We start from the raw sequence: 18,107 nt of genomic DNA, 5'->3' as shown, positions 1-18,107 counted from the left end.
TGTGTGTGTGTGTGTGTGTGTGTGTGTGTGTGTGTGTGTGTGTGTGTGTATATATATATAGCTATTGCAGTGCACACAAGAACAAAGAACGGCTCTCAGTGAGGCTTCAGTCCTTTAGGACTTAGTAAAGATCCGTCCAGAAGAATCGGATTGTTCCTGAATGCCATATCAATGCAGATTTTGGTCACAGCGTTGTCCCATATACGCGACACCTCAGTCAACACACAATAATTCAGCGCATGAGTGACAACTTTTTTTCATCACGGATGCAGCATATGTGTCTCAGTCAGTACAGCTAGCTTTGCTAGCATCACGTCCACAGATCTTACCTTTCTTTAAGCTTTCCTTCCAAGTGATGCTAAAAGTTGGACGAAGTCCCCACCCTGACCAGACAAAAGAAATACCAGAGCCCTGATTGAGAGGAAAGCTATAGAATACGTCTATGATATACAAACACATGGAGGACAACGTGAGGAATTCACCCAAAGGTATATTTGTAGAGTCTAATGAGCCTCTCGTTCAGGAACCCTTCTTTGACCTGGGGGCAGTCAGAGGATGTACGCTCACATTCTGTCTACAACATCCAGGGACACACACTGACCCAGCAAAGCGGGGGACACCAGCTGCTATCAGCCTCCTTCCTCTCATCATGGCCCCCGTGGGCCCCTTACACATGTCTGACCTGTGCCTGTGGCACCCCCCCACCACCCTGGGAGAGTACATCATTCTCACAGCACTCCGATGAGTGTTTGCTGGGGGGGCTTCTCTCTGTCTCTGACTCATCACTTCCAATACAGGGGTCAACACAATGTGTCACTGATGACACAACGGAGTGGCTCCTCTTGTAGAGCAGTGGGAGCAGGTCAGAGACAACTAGGTAGGAAATGTCTAATGGGATCAGGGGTTGTGGCCCCAAGGTGAAGGGGAAGCTCCATTCTCTTCCAGTTAGCAGTTCCAGTTTGGTCGCACTGGACACCAGGAATAGCAATGAAACAGTAGACAGAGACAGTGTGATCCTGCTAGACTGGATGGGATGTCGCGGGGCGGGGGTGTATATGTTTGTAGACTATTCATAGAGTTCACATGGAGGCAGGAGGGACGTCAGAACTGTGGGACTGAGTGGTTGGAGACTGCAAGTGTTGGGTTGCAAGTCCTGAGAGTCACACCAGCTACAGCTGAAACCTAACACTTTCTTCCTGTAAAGTTTAAATATTTCCTCATAATAATTCAAAGCCAAGGAGAATATCAAGGAATGGGCAAACAAAGATCATCCTAACAGGTTCTCCATGGAAAACCAGCAGTTTCAACGCCCACACGGAATAATGAAAATCTTAAACACATGTTGTTGGTGTTCTGCAGTGCAGTTTTTTAAATTAATTTTTAAAAATACGTAAAAAAGAAAAACAGATCTGTTAGTTAGGTCTGTCAGAAGGATAACTGAAGAAATTTGGTTGAAAAAAAATCTATTCTATTCATCTTATGAATTTAAATACAAAATTGTTTACCCAGCTAACAAGAAATAAAATCTTGCAAGAAAATCTCACAAACACCTCATTTTAAAATAAACATTTTAATCTTTAAAAAGGGTAAAAACCCTGTATTTATAGTGTATTATTAAGTCAGAGGACTCCAAAGCCCATCAGTCATTCACCCATTCACACAGTGATGATGTAGCCATGAGGTAGACTGAGGCAAAGGCTGCAAGTCAATCTGTGTCACCAGACCCCTGATCACCACAAGCAAACAGGAGCCGGGATTTCAACTAGCAACCATGTTGCTAGTTGGTTGCTAGTTAGCTCAGGTTGCTACATCCTGAGTCACTGTCTCCCAACATAAAAAATTAAGAATGAGAAAGAGAGAGCGGGAGAGAGAGAGAAAGAGAAAAAAAACATTCTTTTTTTCTTTTACCAAAAAGGGGCAAACATATGCACAAGTTTATAACATTTTTTGTCTTTATATAATATCTAATTTAAAAAGGATATGTGAGTGTGGTGATTAAAGTTAATATATTCATTGCATAATGTACAATTTTAAACTAAATTTGGTTAAGTAGAGCACACAAAAGCAACAGGGATGTCCAAAGTGAGCCCAGAAGCCCATTTGCAGCTCCTGAGCTGATTTTGTGTGGCCCCCAACCACAATTCAAGCAGGGTACATTTTTGTACCTGCTTTTCTTTCTTTTTATGAAATAAAAAGAAAGAAAAAGAGGAAAAATAACAGAAATACATTATTTTCACAAAATATATTGACTTTTTATATTTCTTTTAAAAATAAGAATGAATGAATGAAAGATGGAAAGAGGAAAAAACAGTTTTTTAAAAAAAGATTCTGATTTGTGATTTTTTTATTTAATAAAAATAAAAAAGAGAAAAAAGTGTGTAGAGGGTGGGTTTTTGTATGTTCATACTTTCAACAAGTCTTTTTTGTTACCTTATTAAAAATGTATTTCAATGTTAGTTAAGTTACAAGTAGTTTTTAACTTCTGCATAAAATAAAATAAATAAATAAAAGCCCAGTAATCATCTTAAAACCACAAGCAGCAACTACTTAAAAAAACAGAAAGTCTACAGACTAAAACCAGACAAAAGTCCAACTTACTTCACGTCTTATGAACAGAACTCCCGTGTCCCTCCGCTGATTTCATCGCTTCTGTTCCTTTAAATAAAAACCACGTGTTTCTGTGCAATTGTGAGCAGCGGCGTTTATTTACTGGCTGCTTTTGTCCTCCGGGTCGCGCTTTTGTTATGATAATCCCTGTAAACTCGCAGCCTAATATATTCTGCCGATAATCTGAAAGTTGACCGTGGCAGCTGTCCGCTTGCCGTCTTCTTACAGCGCGTGAGCTGATCCGCCGGCAGCTTCCTCCTCGGTTCCCTCTTCACTCCGCAGCCGCCCGGGACTTTACTGTCTTTGTAATCTATTTGCCCATTGTCTCCGTGTCGCCCCCACCCCACCCACTCACTCTCTGTGGCGCAGCGAAGACGCTATGTGGCACGGCGAGGCTGAGCGAAACAGCTGGCTCACAGTCACGTCCCAGCCCGCAGAGGGAAGGAGAGAGTCAGGAGGAGGAAGAGGAGGAGGAGGAGGGACACATAAGGAGGAACTTCTTCAGATTGCTTTAATATTGCAATAACCTCTTTAGGCAGCTCTCCTATTTTCATACCTTATCCTAATCATTAACGAGCAAAGGTTACAGCATAAGTATGAGTAGAGATTTATTATGAGCCATAAACACAGTGAAAGTAGGGGAAGCATCCTGTCCAAGAGCTCCCTGGAGTCACATGAGCCTCTGCAGGAGTGATCACTCTATGTGGGGCAGGATCATACCATGATCCACGTCTCAAACCCAGACCTACAGATTACCAATAACCCATTACTAATCATTATGCATGTAAGTCAGAGACAGGACAGTGCATGTTTCATTGACACACCACACCACTTTTACATATCTAAAAAGGTTATTAAAACATGTATTAAAAAAACGAGGCAAGGGCTGCCTAATAATCAATTATCAATCCTCCATCAATAGTGCACATGAATCTGCAGCTAAAAATAACACCAACATGTGAAAAATGCAGCCCATTCTGCTTGACAATGCAACGTATGGCTGATCTGTTGATTTTTTATTTTTTTATTTTTTTTGGATTAAGCCCAAAAGGTTTGACCCAAGTTTCAAAATGCAGCTTTAACTCACATTGTAAAGCTGACATCATATAAGCTTTGAATTTGAAGGAAGCTACAAAAAATATCTAAAAAATGGGTAACACTTTATTTGAAGGGGGGTGAATAAGACTGACATGACACTGTCATAAACATGACATAACACCTGTCATGAACATGAATAAGCCTTCATGAATAGTTATGACTGTTGTCATAAAGCGTCATTCGGTAAATTATGACACTTTTAATACAAAGTTGACATTATTCAAAATGTCTTTGTTATGACAACTTGACATTAACCAAGAAATCATTACTGATATAAATTTGTTATAAAAGTATTACTGATTGCACTTTAAAAATTAGGTAACTTTATGTTATTAAAGGTAAAGTTTAAAAGGTGACAATTATTTCAATAAACCAAAACATTTTCACAACAGTATCACAAGGTAATTGTTGGTGATGGCAGAAAACACAGGACCACAGTGACGCTACAAACACTGAACGTTTTCATAATGTGTTTATGGAAAACAGAAGATAAGCAGCATGAACGACGGATGAAAGATGTTTACATAGGTGCTAGAAACCAGCTTGTCCTACATGATGTCTTGATCTGAGTCATTGAGGTTCAGTAAAGACAACACGGTTTTCCTACTTTACTCCTTCATTGCTTTTTATCCTTCCTTCTGCAAACCAACTTCCTCTTTACATCCCTTTGATTTTGAATGGATTTCTGTCCACCGGCTCCTCTGACATTACAGCAAATCAAGGAGAATTACTTTCAAAAGCTTGTGGGGCACATTTGCTTTGTGCAACAATAGCTGCTTGTTGATGCTTGATGTTGTTTAAATCAACCTGCAGACAAGTCAAAGCCTTGAAGAGGTGTAGATCACTTCATTAAAAGGAAAGCCAAAGGATATAGTTAGAAGGACTTTTGGCACATGGGAGAATCTTGTCCTGGCTTGCTGCGATGCAACCTCTCCACCCATCAATGCCCCCGCTTGTACTGAGAAAACTGAAGCACCTTGTAACGTATTGCTCATGTAATGCATGGGAGTGGCAAGTGACCAATAAAGTCTGATCCATTTCCTGTTGTAAAATTAGATCTGCAGATCGCTCATTCATTGCCCTCCAGCAGCCTGACAGTGCACTCAGGTTTCCCCTCACACTCAGTCTTCAACCTGAAACCTCTGGGTTTAGGGTTGCCTCTGTCTGGGGCAGAGAGGGCAGTATAAATAGCACCGTGTCTCCACTCAGGTTACTTTGCCAGAGTCCATGTCCAAAAAACCAGCAGGCAGAGGAACACACTGACAGACAGTTACATCAGGCACAACACAAACCACTCAGTCCTGCAGATACGACATGATTTATTAAGGGATGGTATTATGTATTTTCCAGACACATAGTGCCATTTTATAGCACAATCAAGTAACTATGTTAACTACAGCTGTCATAAAATTTCTGTAGAGATCAAATATGACTTAAAAGAAAATTGACTTTGCAATCCAACACCTTGAAATTGGGTCTCTGTCTCTTTAAAAACTTCTGCTCTTTCTGAAACTCCACCTTCAGGAAGTCATCACTACATGGCTCCTCTTTTAACCCTTTAGGAACATTTTACCAGCGTTGCACTGAGAAGCAGCTTATAGTAAGCTCAGGTGTTTGCTAATTGCTGCTGGCTAGTCTAAAGGAGCTGAGGGGGAGAGTCCCAGGGGATGGCTGCTCTGTGAGGAGGAAGCTCAGAAGGTTTGAAATTGGAGCTGCGTCTCGAGGACATAGCTAGGTCCACCCAGGCATTTTACACAGCTGAATGGTTGCCATGGAGATTAAAGGCTTTTTCAAGCATGCATGAAAGAGTCAAAGCAATGCTCCAGGTATGTCTTTGATGAGGGAATAAGATTATAACATGATGTACAGCTCAAAAAAAGTTAGTTTTACATAATACTGCCCCTTGAAGAAGCATTAACTAACATAGTTTAACTAACTTCTCTTTAACTTGAGAATTAGACAGCAGCACAGGGGGAAGTTCAGAAGCTGTGAGTAATGCTGAGTAGTATCGGCTTATCTCACCCTCATAGGGTTCAGTCTGGTCCACACTGGCCTCTGGAGTGAACTTCTATGAATTTCAATGACTAACAGTGAAACACTTACAGTTTCACTTCCTCAGTAACGTTGGTCAAGCTTACAGTGCATTTCCAACATGCTGAATGCAACAATGTTCCTCACTTGAACCACTGTTGCACACATGTACAGGCACATAAACATCAAACTGTCTAACATGCGTTTTTTTTTCTCCCTTCTTAATTGAGTCTTGAGGATTTGCTGTGGCGTTAGGAGCAGCGTGGATGAAAGAAATAATTTTGTAGAAGTGAAAGTGGGTCTTGTTTAATTTGCTTCCTGTGTCTTAGAACCATCGTCTGCCATGGAATCACGTCTACGTCAGGTTGTACTGTGATAACCAGAGAACATCTGCAAAGAGCCTTGACTTGTAGGAAACAACTGAATACATCTGAATTGCATCACCTTGAATATCTCTACATATTATCACATTACAACCACAAACTGTTATTTTAATGGGATGTGATGACACAAAGAAGAGTATTATTGTGAAATGGAAGGAAATGGATACATTGTTTTCATTTGTTTCTGAAATCCGAAAATTGTGGCATGTATTTGTGTGTAACCTCTTTTAAAATCCTTAAAATTTGAAATCCTAACCTCTGTGCGTAACTTAGTAGAAATCCAGGTGTTCTGTGAATGCCTCAGAGGTTGTTTGGTGCAGGGTTATTCAAAGTGGGGGCTGTGGCCCATTGGGGGGCCACCAGCAGCAAATTTGGTTAAGAGTATTTTCCCAGCTGATAGTCCAGTAGACTTGGTTTGATTAGTGACCAAAATTGCAACATTTGTTATATTTACAGCTGGTGCAATTCGCTTTCACACTGCACTGCGTCAAACAAACCAAAGCATTTGAATAACCTGTTCCCCTCCTCCTGTGGTGGCGCTGTACCAAGAACCACTGAATGGAACAACACAAACACCTCTGAAGAAACCACTGAGCACAACATCCTTCACGAAATGTAAACAAAATGGAGTGACGCCAGAGTTTAGCGGTTGTAGGATTTCTCTTCTGTCTTTGGCAAAACACCATAAATCATTTCTCCCCCTAGCACAAGAATAGCGCATTTGCTTTGATTGAATTTACCCAGAATGCCGTGCACTGAAGCCTGCTTCCTGCTTTCAGAGCAGTCTCCAGTCTGCTTAGCATTCACATAGGCATTCAAACCGCACCAGCGTTCACTTCAACCAGTTCTAGATCTAGGCAGACCAGAGTTTGCTCTTTCAGTCTGGATCAGAGTTTGATTACGTATTCCCCAAACCAACCAGACTTTCTAGGTTAACTCATTGCAGCCGGAAATACAGGCGGCTATTTCCTGTCAATCTCTGGGATGGTTTGCAACCTTTTCTTCAGCAGGTGGAGAGCTGATGGATCGATCGCTAACACGACAGCATGCGCGGACATCTGATGGGCGGTAAAATGGCTGCTTTTAGTAGAGAGTCACAGATCCATACCTTGTGACAGACGGGTAGGCTGTTGGACCTGGAGCCCGTCAACAGCACAGAGGTTCCCAGAAGGATGCAGCGTGATGACACCTGACTTGTTCTCGATGTAGCAGTGCTGTGCTGCCACACCAGGGCCCTGGATGTTGATGTCCACGGCACCGTACCCCAGAATGGTGCAGCCTGAAGGAAGGGACATGTTCAGGTCTCAAAAAGACGGTATCAAAGACAGAACTGACCTCTGATGATGTAAGGTGTACTGAAATATATACTTTGTGATACGCATATATAAACTTTTTTTATGATGATTTCTACACATCTGATAATGTGAGAGTTGTCACAGGAACAGTTCAAGTTACAGCAATGGCTGAAGTGTCACCTCTCACGTTCAAAATGGGAAAAACATCCGACGGTTGTTTCCTATGCAAGAAATGCAACAGCATAACAGCAGCACATAATCCGACAGATCTGGTTTTACTCATATGAGAACAGAAAGCTACTTGCAAATTTGCTATAGCATTTTTTATTGATTTGTTGAGAAGACATTTCAAGAATAAATGTCAGGCTTAAAATGGCTAATTATGGAAAACCTCAGTGTCTGACTGGATAACCAGGAATAATTGGATTGAATGGGTCAATGGGCTATACATTTAAATAGGTTCTGCATAAAACAACCAAATATAAACTGAGCTAAACTGGGATGAATAATATATGACTAGATCTGATTCTGTTTTGTGTTCTTCTGAAAAATCAAAGGGACACTGTGACCTGTACTCTGCCTCCAAAATGGAAGACAATGCATGATCTCTCAGCTTGCATAAGACCTTCAAACGTAGGAATCAGTTGGGTCCTATATGGAAAGGAAATTAAGTTAAATAAAGTAAAAAAAAACTTGATGGAAGGAAATGTGAAATGTGGAAAAGGGGCTACACACATGTGATTACTTGTACTCTGCTCTGTCAGCCGTACTTTTCTACAGTGAAGTACTTTACATCCGTTTTTGTGTCATTTGTCTGAACAGAGTAAATCACTGTGCTGTGTGGAGGTTACTGGCTCACCCTCAGGCAGAGGCAGCAAGGTGATTGCTGTACTCAGTCGTCCACTGCCCAGGCTGACCAGGTGGGGGCGCTCTGCTTGAAACTTCAGCTCCTTTCCAGTCTCTATTAAATCCAGTGGGGTACTCTGCAGACAAGCATGTAACACAAAGAGTGCAGTTTCAACAGAACCATATCAAAAATTGTTGATGTGGTGGCGCAGGGGCAAAGCACAACCCACGTACTGAGGCCATAGTCGTGGTGGTGGTGGTCGCAGGTTCGATTCCTGAACTGGTGACATTTCCCATATGTCTTCCCCCCTCTCATTACCCTCTTTCCTGTCGAACTACTTTCAAATAAAGGCCACCAGAGCCAACAAAAAAATAAATAAATTGTTGATAATGTGACTGTGATAAACTCTGACCATTGCTGAATTTTAAAGCTTCACTGGTTCATGTGACACCCAGACAGAGGGTCTCTCTTCTCATCTCCCATCTGGAGATAAAAAGAAGGATCCTCTTTTAAGCCACTGAATTCTCTTCCTGTTTACACACTAAGAAAAGTGTACATTTAGGTGTGTGTGTGTGTGTGTGTGTGTGTGTCTCGTCTTCCCCCCTCCAAGCTCTCCCTAAAGCCCCACCATGTGCTCAGCAAGAAGGGGGGTGAAGGGATTGTCACCATGGCAACAGCTCTCCACAGTTATGAGGCACGAGGATCCTGGAGGCTGTTCAGAGAACTAACTTGTGTTGAGCGCTCTCAGCACAGCCTGGATATAAAGCCATTTCTGCTTTTCAGTGATTTGCTTTTCATTAAATTAATCCCACCACAGCAGTTTTGAGCAATACCTCCAAGGTTTCAAAACACTGAATAAATTAGAGGTATTTTTTCTCCTGCTGACTTTATGCTTTATGTACAAATATCAGGGTGCTAAAACAGGCAGTTCGATGTAATTCAGCCTTCTTATTTACCATGACTTATTTTCTCATTGTCTTGATCATTTTACCCTCGTTTTCTATTTAATGCATGTGTAAACTCCTACATGAATGAGCTTTCTTTAAGTTAAATTCAGTTGAAATATTAAAACCATGCGTAAGTATCATTATTCCCACACTAAATTAAAAGAAAGACATCAGTGTGAGGAGCATAGTGGTTGTACAGAGAAGCTGTCAGATCAAAGCAGGTTTCTACCACCTTCAGACACCAAGATATCGAACTTCATGCAAATGCTATTTTATAAACCTTCAAAATGTGGCATTTGAGCTATATTCACTTCTTTTACTGCCTTTAAATATGGCAAAGCAGTAAAAAAAAAAAAAAAAGCGTCTATATTAGCCTGGCTGAGATTAACCGTTAGCTTTAGCTTCTGGGGAGAGCTAATCTGAAGATGCTAAGAGAGAGCTAATTCTGACTAGCAGCTAGCTAGAAAACTAATTTCTATTTCAATGAAGCTTACAGGAGCGTTTAACTGCCACGGCTAAGAATTAAATTCAGGTGCAGTATCTCTTTAAAACAAGAAACTTTGTCATTGTAACTGTAAACAAAACGTGCTAAAATGATAAAGTTCTTGCTAGAGCGAGATATGACACTTCTCGTTAAAATGAAAATGTTTCTGATTTTAGCAAGATACTGCTTCTGAAATCTCAACTTTGTAGTAAAATGAAGTGAAAATTCCTAAAATTCTAATGTCTGAGTTATACAATCTATCTTTTTAAGTAAACGTGTTGCCAAGGCAGAACTTACAGTTTCTGTTTTAACATACCTCCTTTGCTGTGCTAGCACTGCTAGCCCCAACAAGATTTTGTGTATTCCAATGCCTTCATACATTTGATTTCTTACCAAGATGCATGTTGTTTAATTAAATTATTTTAAAATAGCATTTTCAAATTAAATAATTTGTCTCAACATAAAACTTTTTGGGAATTCTAGCTAACTTGATCTTTTCAAAAACATCTGTTCCACAAATAAAGCATTTGTTTATGAGGTTTTGACGATTTCTACGTTGACTTCTACTGTTTTGCTAACTGTGTTAGGAATACTTACAAAGCTCTTTCTTGATTTATTTCACGCACAAAAGAGTAAGACTCAAAAACAGATCTCAATATATATATAACTCATTTAGGGAAAATACATTATGTTTATATCTTTCAGCAGTAAATTAGGAGGATAAATATATCGTGGCCTGCAGACCCACATCATAACAAAGTAAGCCAGGCCAAAATTTGCAAACAGCATCCCTCTAAGTGCAGTTTTGGAAGGTTAGCAACATAATTTTGGATGTATTTTAATAGCTTTGCAGCCCTCAGTGCTGCACTTTTGATGTTGTTGTATATTTTTACATCTTTACTGTATTGAACGCTCCATGTCAACCTCTTATTTTAAAATTTATCTGGCAAATTGGTTCATGTTTGCACTATTTTGACGTACTCTTCCAACAATGCAAGGCTCAACATTTTAACAATGACAAACACCACTGGTCCTCAGCTAAATTTGGTCATGCAAAGTGGCTGTGATAATTAATTAAAAGTCTGTTGGTGGATATCTATCAGATACAGCTTTTTGTAACAGACTGGGTTTGATCTTTATTAAATGATTATCATGATGCAAAGTATTTCCAGTTTCTGACATTTCTCTGCTCTTTTTTTGTAACTGACGTTTTTTTTTTGTTTGTTTGTTTTTTTTTGTAAATCAGATTATTTCTGGAGTCGGAATATGAGCTCTGATGGGTGTGGACTCATTCAGTAGCAAAGACTTTTTATATGAACACATACCTTGAATGTGTCTTTTTGTGCCACTTTTATGCTTACATACTTGGTACTTGGGATGCCGTCATTGACCTGACCCCTTGTTTGGTCGTGTGTGTGTCCAACTGGGATTATCTAGTTGTGGTGGTCTGCCGGTGAAGTGGGGTCAAGCCTAAGAGGATCACTGAGTTACAGACTGGCATGCTGGGAAGACTAGCAGGGAGTAATGGGAGTAGTGAGGAGCTGCAGGGATTCATGCTGCTATCTGCTGTGCGCTGCTGCTCCCAAGTGGTGCACTCTGCAACTGCTTCATGCTCTAATACTTCAGAATGCCCACATGCACGCGTTGCCTTTATACCATTTAATGCATGCAACAACTCATTTACCATTGGTAGAAAATTTGCAAAGGATTTCCACATTTCTGTTTGACAAAATTTCTTGCATTCCTAGTAATTAGAAACGTCATAAACTAACTTCTATTTGTTAAACTTGAAGTCTTCTCAGTGAGTCAGCAGCTTTTAAAAATCTCCAGCAATAATAATGTCAGTCAATCCTGTCTCTGTGGAGTAATTTCAGCTGTCTTTAACTCTTATCTGACTTCCAGAAGTAATTACTGTAATCCCCTACTTTTTTTTTTTTAACTTTAATGTATTTTACTGTAATTTGATGTATAGGCCCACACAAACTTGCTCACAAATATTTTACAAATAAAATATTGAACAATTTGTTGTCCATTTCCTAGTTATTCTTCTTTATTCTGATAATCCTCAATAAAATCCAGAGTCACATCACAAAGAAAGGCGTTAGAAGTCCAGGGACACAGCAATCATCTGGAACAAGGTGCTCTGGTCAGACTACAAAATGTTGCTATACATGCAAGATGTTAAAGATCAACTCTTTTGTAAACATCAGCTGAAATTTGGTGGTGGGTGCATCATAGTGTGGGAATGTTACTGTTCAGCAGCGACAGGGAAGCTGGTTAAAGTTGTTTGGTACCCAATGTGGAACACTTCATAGCACATGAATTCACTTTGGAAGGTCATATTTGACTGATACATGCAGGGATATTCCTGTGTCTGCAAAGCCATTTCAAATAATGAGCACTTCAACACAATCTTATATGCATAAATTATTATTATTAGGGCTGTGGTTTGAGACGTTAATCTGAATTAATAAATTGCATCCATTATACAGGTTAAAAATTTAACTCAATTACTCACATTTTTCTTTTTAACATACAAAAGCCCCTACCCAGAACTTTTGTATCGTGTTTCTGGTATGCTTGTAAACCTGATGCACAAGAGACATCTGCTAACATCAGAGATTGATGATGAAGCCAGTGGATTCAGTTTTACCTAAAAATATGATCCAATGAAACACTGGAAAACACTATTGTTGTGTTCAAGTTGTGCTAAAAGGAGTTAGCTTATCAGAGGAGCTATTCAAGCCTAAGATAGCATCTCTATGCATGGAGCAGCAGCACAATGTCAGAGTCCACATTTCCAAAGAAGTTCCATGAATGATTCCTGGAACATTTGGAAGCTGAATGGTTATAATAGAACATTGCACCAATCTATTGGTTGAATAACCTCAGATTTCAAAGATAATAAGTATCTTTGTTGTTGCAAAAAGGATTTTTGACTTGAAAATGTTGCTTATTTTGTCAATAAATAGTTTTCGATTAATTGCAATTAAGTAATTAAAGACTTTACGATTTTAATCGAGACCTACCACTAATATATACAAGAAGATCACTCCTCACACACACACACACACACACACACACACACAGACACACAGACTCAAACTCCTCCCCTTAAGGCCTAATAGGATTGTCAGAGACAGCAGGTGGGAAACAAAGACTTCCAATCTCTGGGTCTGTGTAATTACTCAGGGTGCTTAATGACACACTGACATCTGCTGTCAGAGTCTGCCGCAGCTGTGCTGCCTCAGCTGACCTGCAGCTTCTTCAACTCTGATTATCATCTGAGGAGATCTGGAGCAAGAGTCTGTCAAAGCGACCAGATCAACAGATGCTGTCATTCTTATGCTGGTGTCTTTCAGTGAAGACTTTGGGGTTGTAACCTCCAGCTCTCATGTAGTATTACCTCAAACACACACACACACACACACCTGTAACACCTGGTGAGTTTTTCGCCCAAGCTCAGGCATGTTCCTGTTGAAGCGATCCATGTCCACGGAGTTGTCCACGTCTCCCTGCGACACATGAAGATCCTGGAAAGCAAAAAGGACAAGGCATAGGCAGAGACAGAGAGAATCCCAAGTTATCATCAAGAAAGGCAGCAAATATCCATGTAATAAAGCCTTAAAACAGCATGTATGGGCCATTATAGATAGAAAATAAGGAGGTGTATATTTTTGCCCAAAAATGTCATAAATGTTTTAGAAAATCATGGAAATTTCTGAGTTTCAAAAGTCAAAAGAGTTCAACTTTTGGAACTCATGAATTTGCCATTTTTCTAGACAATTTCTGAGATTAACCTGAATTTTTTTCAGAACATTTTTGATGTTTCAAACACACAAATTTCCTTGTTTCCTTGTTTTTTCTAGAAAATGTCTGAGATTATTTACAATGCGCCTAACACACTATCATAATCTTCTGTGTGACTCCATGACAGAATTGTTTTCAGAAGTTCTGACAACGTTAACTGGGGGTTCCCCGATCTTCCTCCATCATATCCTATCTGTGATTCATGTTGTCATCACAAAGGCAAAACAACAGATGGCAGACACAGCAAGGTACACACACATTTACACACACCCACACATTCAAAATCGTCACCTTCACTGAACACACATCAAACCTCATAAGGAGCATCTTCCCAAACCCAACCTGGAATCCTTTTGGGTATTTCCATCAAGTCAGCAGCACAAACCCATCCTCTTTTCTTATTATAATTATAAAATCTCACTGTGTATGCTAGCACAAATCTTCAGCAACCACGTTCTACGTAAGTGTGAGACGTTATATTTGTGCAGTCATTAGGCGAGACGTGAGACATGCTGTGGTTTAGCATGCAGCAGACGTTAGAAAGCACATAATTATCCCCGTCGCTCCCAGAGATGTGTATGCAGCGGGGGATGGAAATCTGTTTGCAATGTGCTTTAGCCTCGGGATGACTAAACACCGCAGCAAATATCCTCATGTTTGCTCTCCTGACAGAGCCGCGAAATGATATTAAGACAGTGGAGTCAGCCTGGAGGAAGCACCAAACAGGTTCACAAAGAAGAAATGAAACAATATTTGGAAAGTTTCGTCTCTAAACTCCAGTGCAGCAAAATAAAAAAATAAATAAATAAAATAAAAAGAATAAAAGAAACAGCTTGCAGGAGTTCTCCATTAACACTAGTTTTCATTATAGGTTAGTAATACTTACCTGTCTCCAGTTGTCCAGCATGTGCATGGCCTCCATGGCAGAGAGCTGCTGCTGACTGACTGAATCCTATCAGAGTGAGCCTTATTGCCCCGGACAGCTTACACACTGCAGTGTGTGTGTGTGTGTGTGTGTGTGTGTGTGTGTGTGTGTGTGTGTGTGTGTGTGTGTGTGGAATCGTCTTTTGATTTAAAGCTCCCGGCACGGTGCCTGCAACAGACTACCACTCAGGAGGTCAGACCTGTTGCTGCCTGCTCCACTAGCTAACACCTGCATTCCTGAATGGCAGCTCCAAAGGGAGATGTGTGTGTGTGTGTGTGTGAACGGTGATCAAAAGGGAGGACTGAGGAAGAGAGCAACTTAAAGGAAGAAGAACAAAGTGATGACTGACATATTTTCAGAAAAATTATACAAGGAGCCACAGGTGAACTGACTGAACAAGCCTCTATTACTGAAGCATAAACTGGGATGGGTGAAGCAAATCAGAAAAACTGTTTATATGCTCTATGTGGTGTTATCTACCAGAGGTGGTCCTAGCCTGTTTGGTGGCCCTGGGTGACCTTTCCGGCACCCCTCTCCCCCCACTAGGTTAAATGTTGACATTAATATCCTCAGTTCATGCCACCCCCTCCACCAACCCCACAAAATGCCACCCTGGGTGGTTGCCAATGTCACCCATATTGGAAACTGCCACTGTTATCAACACTTGGTGAGGGGGCAACGTGATTCATCCTAACAGCTGCAGCGTGTAACGTTTATTAAAAAATATGTTTTTTACGTATTTGATGAACCTGCTACTATGTTGTAACTTATAACATGAGACAGATAATCTGTAAAAGCTGCTCTGTCGCCTCCCTGTGGTCCTACTGCCATCTGCAGAAACACACCACCTGGTCAAAAACAACCAATCACAGCCAGGAGGAGGGTGTTAGCGCCGTTCATTATGCTCGATATGATTGACAGCGCCAGTAAAGACCAGAAAGCCTCTGAAGAATTATTCTGAGGACTTGTTAAATCTACACCATGAAAAATCAGGGCAGTTCTGAACAAATGAAGAGATCCAACCTTGACCAATTAACATTATAAACTGCAGTATGTAGCGTTTCAGTTTTTTGACTCTAGTGGCCTTTATTTATAAGCACTCAGACAGGAAAGTAATGAGAGAGAAAGAAGACATGCGCTACATGTCACCAGGACAGGATTCAAACCTGTGACGATCAGGTCGAGGACTAAAGCCTCCTTATGGGGGTTGTGCTTAACTCCTGAGCTGGCACAGCACCTTCATATGTAGTGTTTTTAAAAAATAAATATTTGCAATTGCTACTACTGCCGTCTGCAGAAATCAGTAAACATCCTGATCACACGGCCTTACTAACTGAACTGACTCCTTCCAATGATTCTAACTTTGTCTTCAAGTATTCCTCAGATGCGTTTCATCAGCAGACAGTTCCCTAATCGCTCAGCCCATGTCCCTCTCCATTCTACCGTCACTGGAGAACCAGACGCCAAGATCTGGGGTTACTTTGGTTAGGCCATCTACCCTGTCCAAAGCTAACCCTAGTAACTTTTCCTCTGTATTTACACATTGTTTCACTGTAAGGTCACACGGTCTTTCCAACAAAACTTTTACTTGGAGACATTATATCCAACAATTTCTTTGCAACTACATTTATAAATCTGTATCTATAAGAATGTTTGCTGGAATTCTAAAAAAAAAAAGTGTCAAATGTTTGACTCCTTGGTCTTAAATATTTTTTCCAAACATTTGTACATAGCTGGTGTTTTATTTATTTATTTTTTAAATAATTTTTTTTATTAAATCACTGCCCCTGTGTTTGATGCATATAGATTGAAAAAATTCATTAAATTACAGATTTTTGATGACTTCTTTCTGATGTAGAATGCTTTTTGAAGCAACATTGTTTAGCTTTTGGGACTCAAGCAACACACACTCTTACACACAGATCAAAACTTGAGCCATGGTAGCTTTTCTAAGCACATGTGGTAGAAAAATCTCTAACTGCCACTTTTAGACACTAATAAATACAAAAGAATATTGTCATTTAAGCTACCAATCCACTTTTACAGTTCTTTATTTCATTCTACATACCACAGATGAACCCCCATGTTGCTCTCGGTGTGGGTGTTGGATCGCTCCAGATAGAAGAAGGTTTCTGCAGCGTCTCCTTCTGAAGCTCTTCTTCTATCTTCCCTCTTCTAACACCACAGCAGAAAGAGCTGGCATTGGTTTATCTGAGCAGGGCTGAATTTCCAGCACTATTTTGAAACTGAAGACATTTCTGCAAATTGAAATAGCTTCTTAAATTTGAACTAATGAACTAAAACAGTTCATTAGTTCAATGCAGATAAAGAAGCCAGATAAAAGGGCTTCATCTTCCTCCTTTTCTTTGCTGATACTCAAGGGGGCACATAGGTAATTCACTTTCTTAAAATAAGTGATTTTACAACTGGGTGAAGTCTTGTCATGATGAATACATAAAGATATTTCCTCAGATTGTTCTTATATCAGAAGACCATTGAAATAGTGCTTTAATGTTACAATGAGCAAAAAGGCTTCATTTCTTTACACTCAGGTTCCTTTGTGTTCTTAAGTAACATTCTTTTATCTCTGTAAATACATTTTTGTTAACTTTTAGTCTTTGCAATACGAAAACAAAGCAATTCTTAAAGTTTAGATTATTCAAAAGTTTGAACCCTGAAGGCACGTTTTGTTTTATTCTAAAGAACTCCTCGCCGATTTTAGGCAGGTTGGATCATGTGTCGGCTGCAGAGTAGATGCGGTCTGTAGCCAGAGGTAATTCACTGCATTCAGCGCTTCATGACCTAATATGAAAAAATATTCACAGGGGGAAAAAAAATTAATATGGATGTGGTGGAAGGCATCATAAGGCTTTGCAGGTGTGTCACAAACTTCCTCGCAAACACACCTGGATACATTATGGAGCTGCAGCAGCTCAGTGAATCGGGGTCAGATTCAAATCAAACCTGTTACAAGTTGCTTGCTGAACCATTCAGAGATTCTTCCACATCTCACTGTAGCACTGACCAACATCTCCTTCTGCTAACTGAGAACAAAACGTTTCAGAGTTTTGCTTTCCTAGCAGGTTTCTTAGAGGTCAAAGACTCTAACAACATCAATCATGTCAGTCATAGAAACCAGAAAAAATATGTAAAAGACTGTGAAAGGCTAATGTCATGGTTAGCATATATATGTATATACAGCTCTGGAAAAATTAAGAGACCACTTAAAATGATCAGTTTCTCTGAGTTTACTTTTTATAGGTTTATGTTTGAGTAAAATGATCATTGGTCTTTTATTCTGTGAACTACTGACAATATGCCTCTGAAGTTACAATCAAAAATTTAGGATTTATTTGTAGAAAATGAGAAATGATCAAAATAATAAAAAAGATGCAATGCTTTCAGACCTCAAATAATGCAAAGAAAATAAGTTCATATTCACTTGGAAACAACAATATTAATATTTTCCTTCAGAAAGAGTTCAGAAATCAATAACCAGGAGATTTTCAATGAGGTTCAGTGCAGTGGACTCTTCATTTTATCCAAATCTGTGGATTTATATATGGTGATGTAGGTGTAAACATGAGGAAAGGAAGGAGATTTTGAGTCATTTTCATGCCAGAGGTAATTGTTGTGATCTGTTTTCTGTGTATTTATTTTGAGGTTTTTCTGTGTTAGCC

The 18,107-nt window shown here is 39.9% G+C and overlaps 1 protein-coding gene across 12 annotated transcripts in view; it reads right to left on the bottom strand.

Moving 5' to 3' along the window:
- phldb1b (pleckstrin homology-like domain, family B, member 1b) overlaps positions 1 to 14,441 on the bottom strand; it is a 112,328-nt gene extending 97,887 nt beyond the window's left edge. For 5 of the 12 annotated variants that reach the window (XM_015054078.1, XM_015054081.1, XM_015054083.1 and 2 more), the window contains exons 1-4: positions 14,389 to 14,440; positions 13,124 to 13,225; positions 8,274 to 8,397; positions 7,228 to 7,398 (exon numbers count right to left, since the gene is read on the bottom strand). In XM_015054078.1, coding sequence (XP_014909564.1) covers positions 7,228 to 7,398; positions 8,274 to 8,397; positions 13,124 to 13,225; positions 14,389 to 14,424 — 433 coding nt within the window. In that variant the 5' untranslated portion in view covers positions 14,425 to 14,440. Of the gene's footprint in view, positions 1 to 2,598; positions 3,018 to 7,227; positions 7,399 to 8,273; positions 8,398 to 13,123; positions 13,226 to 14,388 lie in introns of those variants that run through there. The other 7 variants (XM_015054077.1, XM_015054086.1, XM_015054087.1 and 4 more) reach the window with 3 other exon arrangements.
- Positions 14,442 to 18,107: the final 3,666 nt, after the last annotated feature.

The sequence above is a fragment of the Poecilia latipinna genome, unplaced genomic scaffold, assembly GCF_001443285.1.
Source record: "Poecilia latipinna isolate Pla-1442-1.1 unplaced genomic scaffold, P_latipinna-1.0 Scaffold1228, whole genome shotgun sequence".
NCBI classification, from domain to species: Eukaryota; Metazoa; Chordata; class Actinopteri; order Cyprinodontiformes; family Poeciliidae; genus Poecilia; species Poecilia latipinna.
Note: the sequence above shows the minus strand (reverse complement) of the source record. Positions and strands in the feature narration are given on the sequence as shown.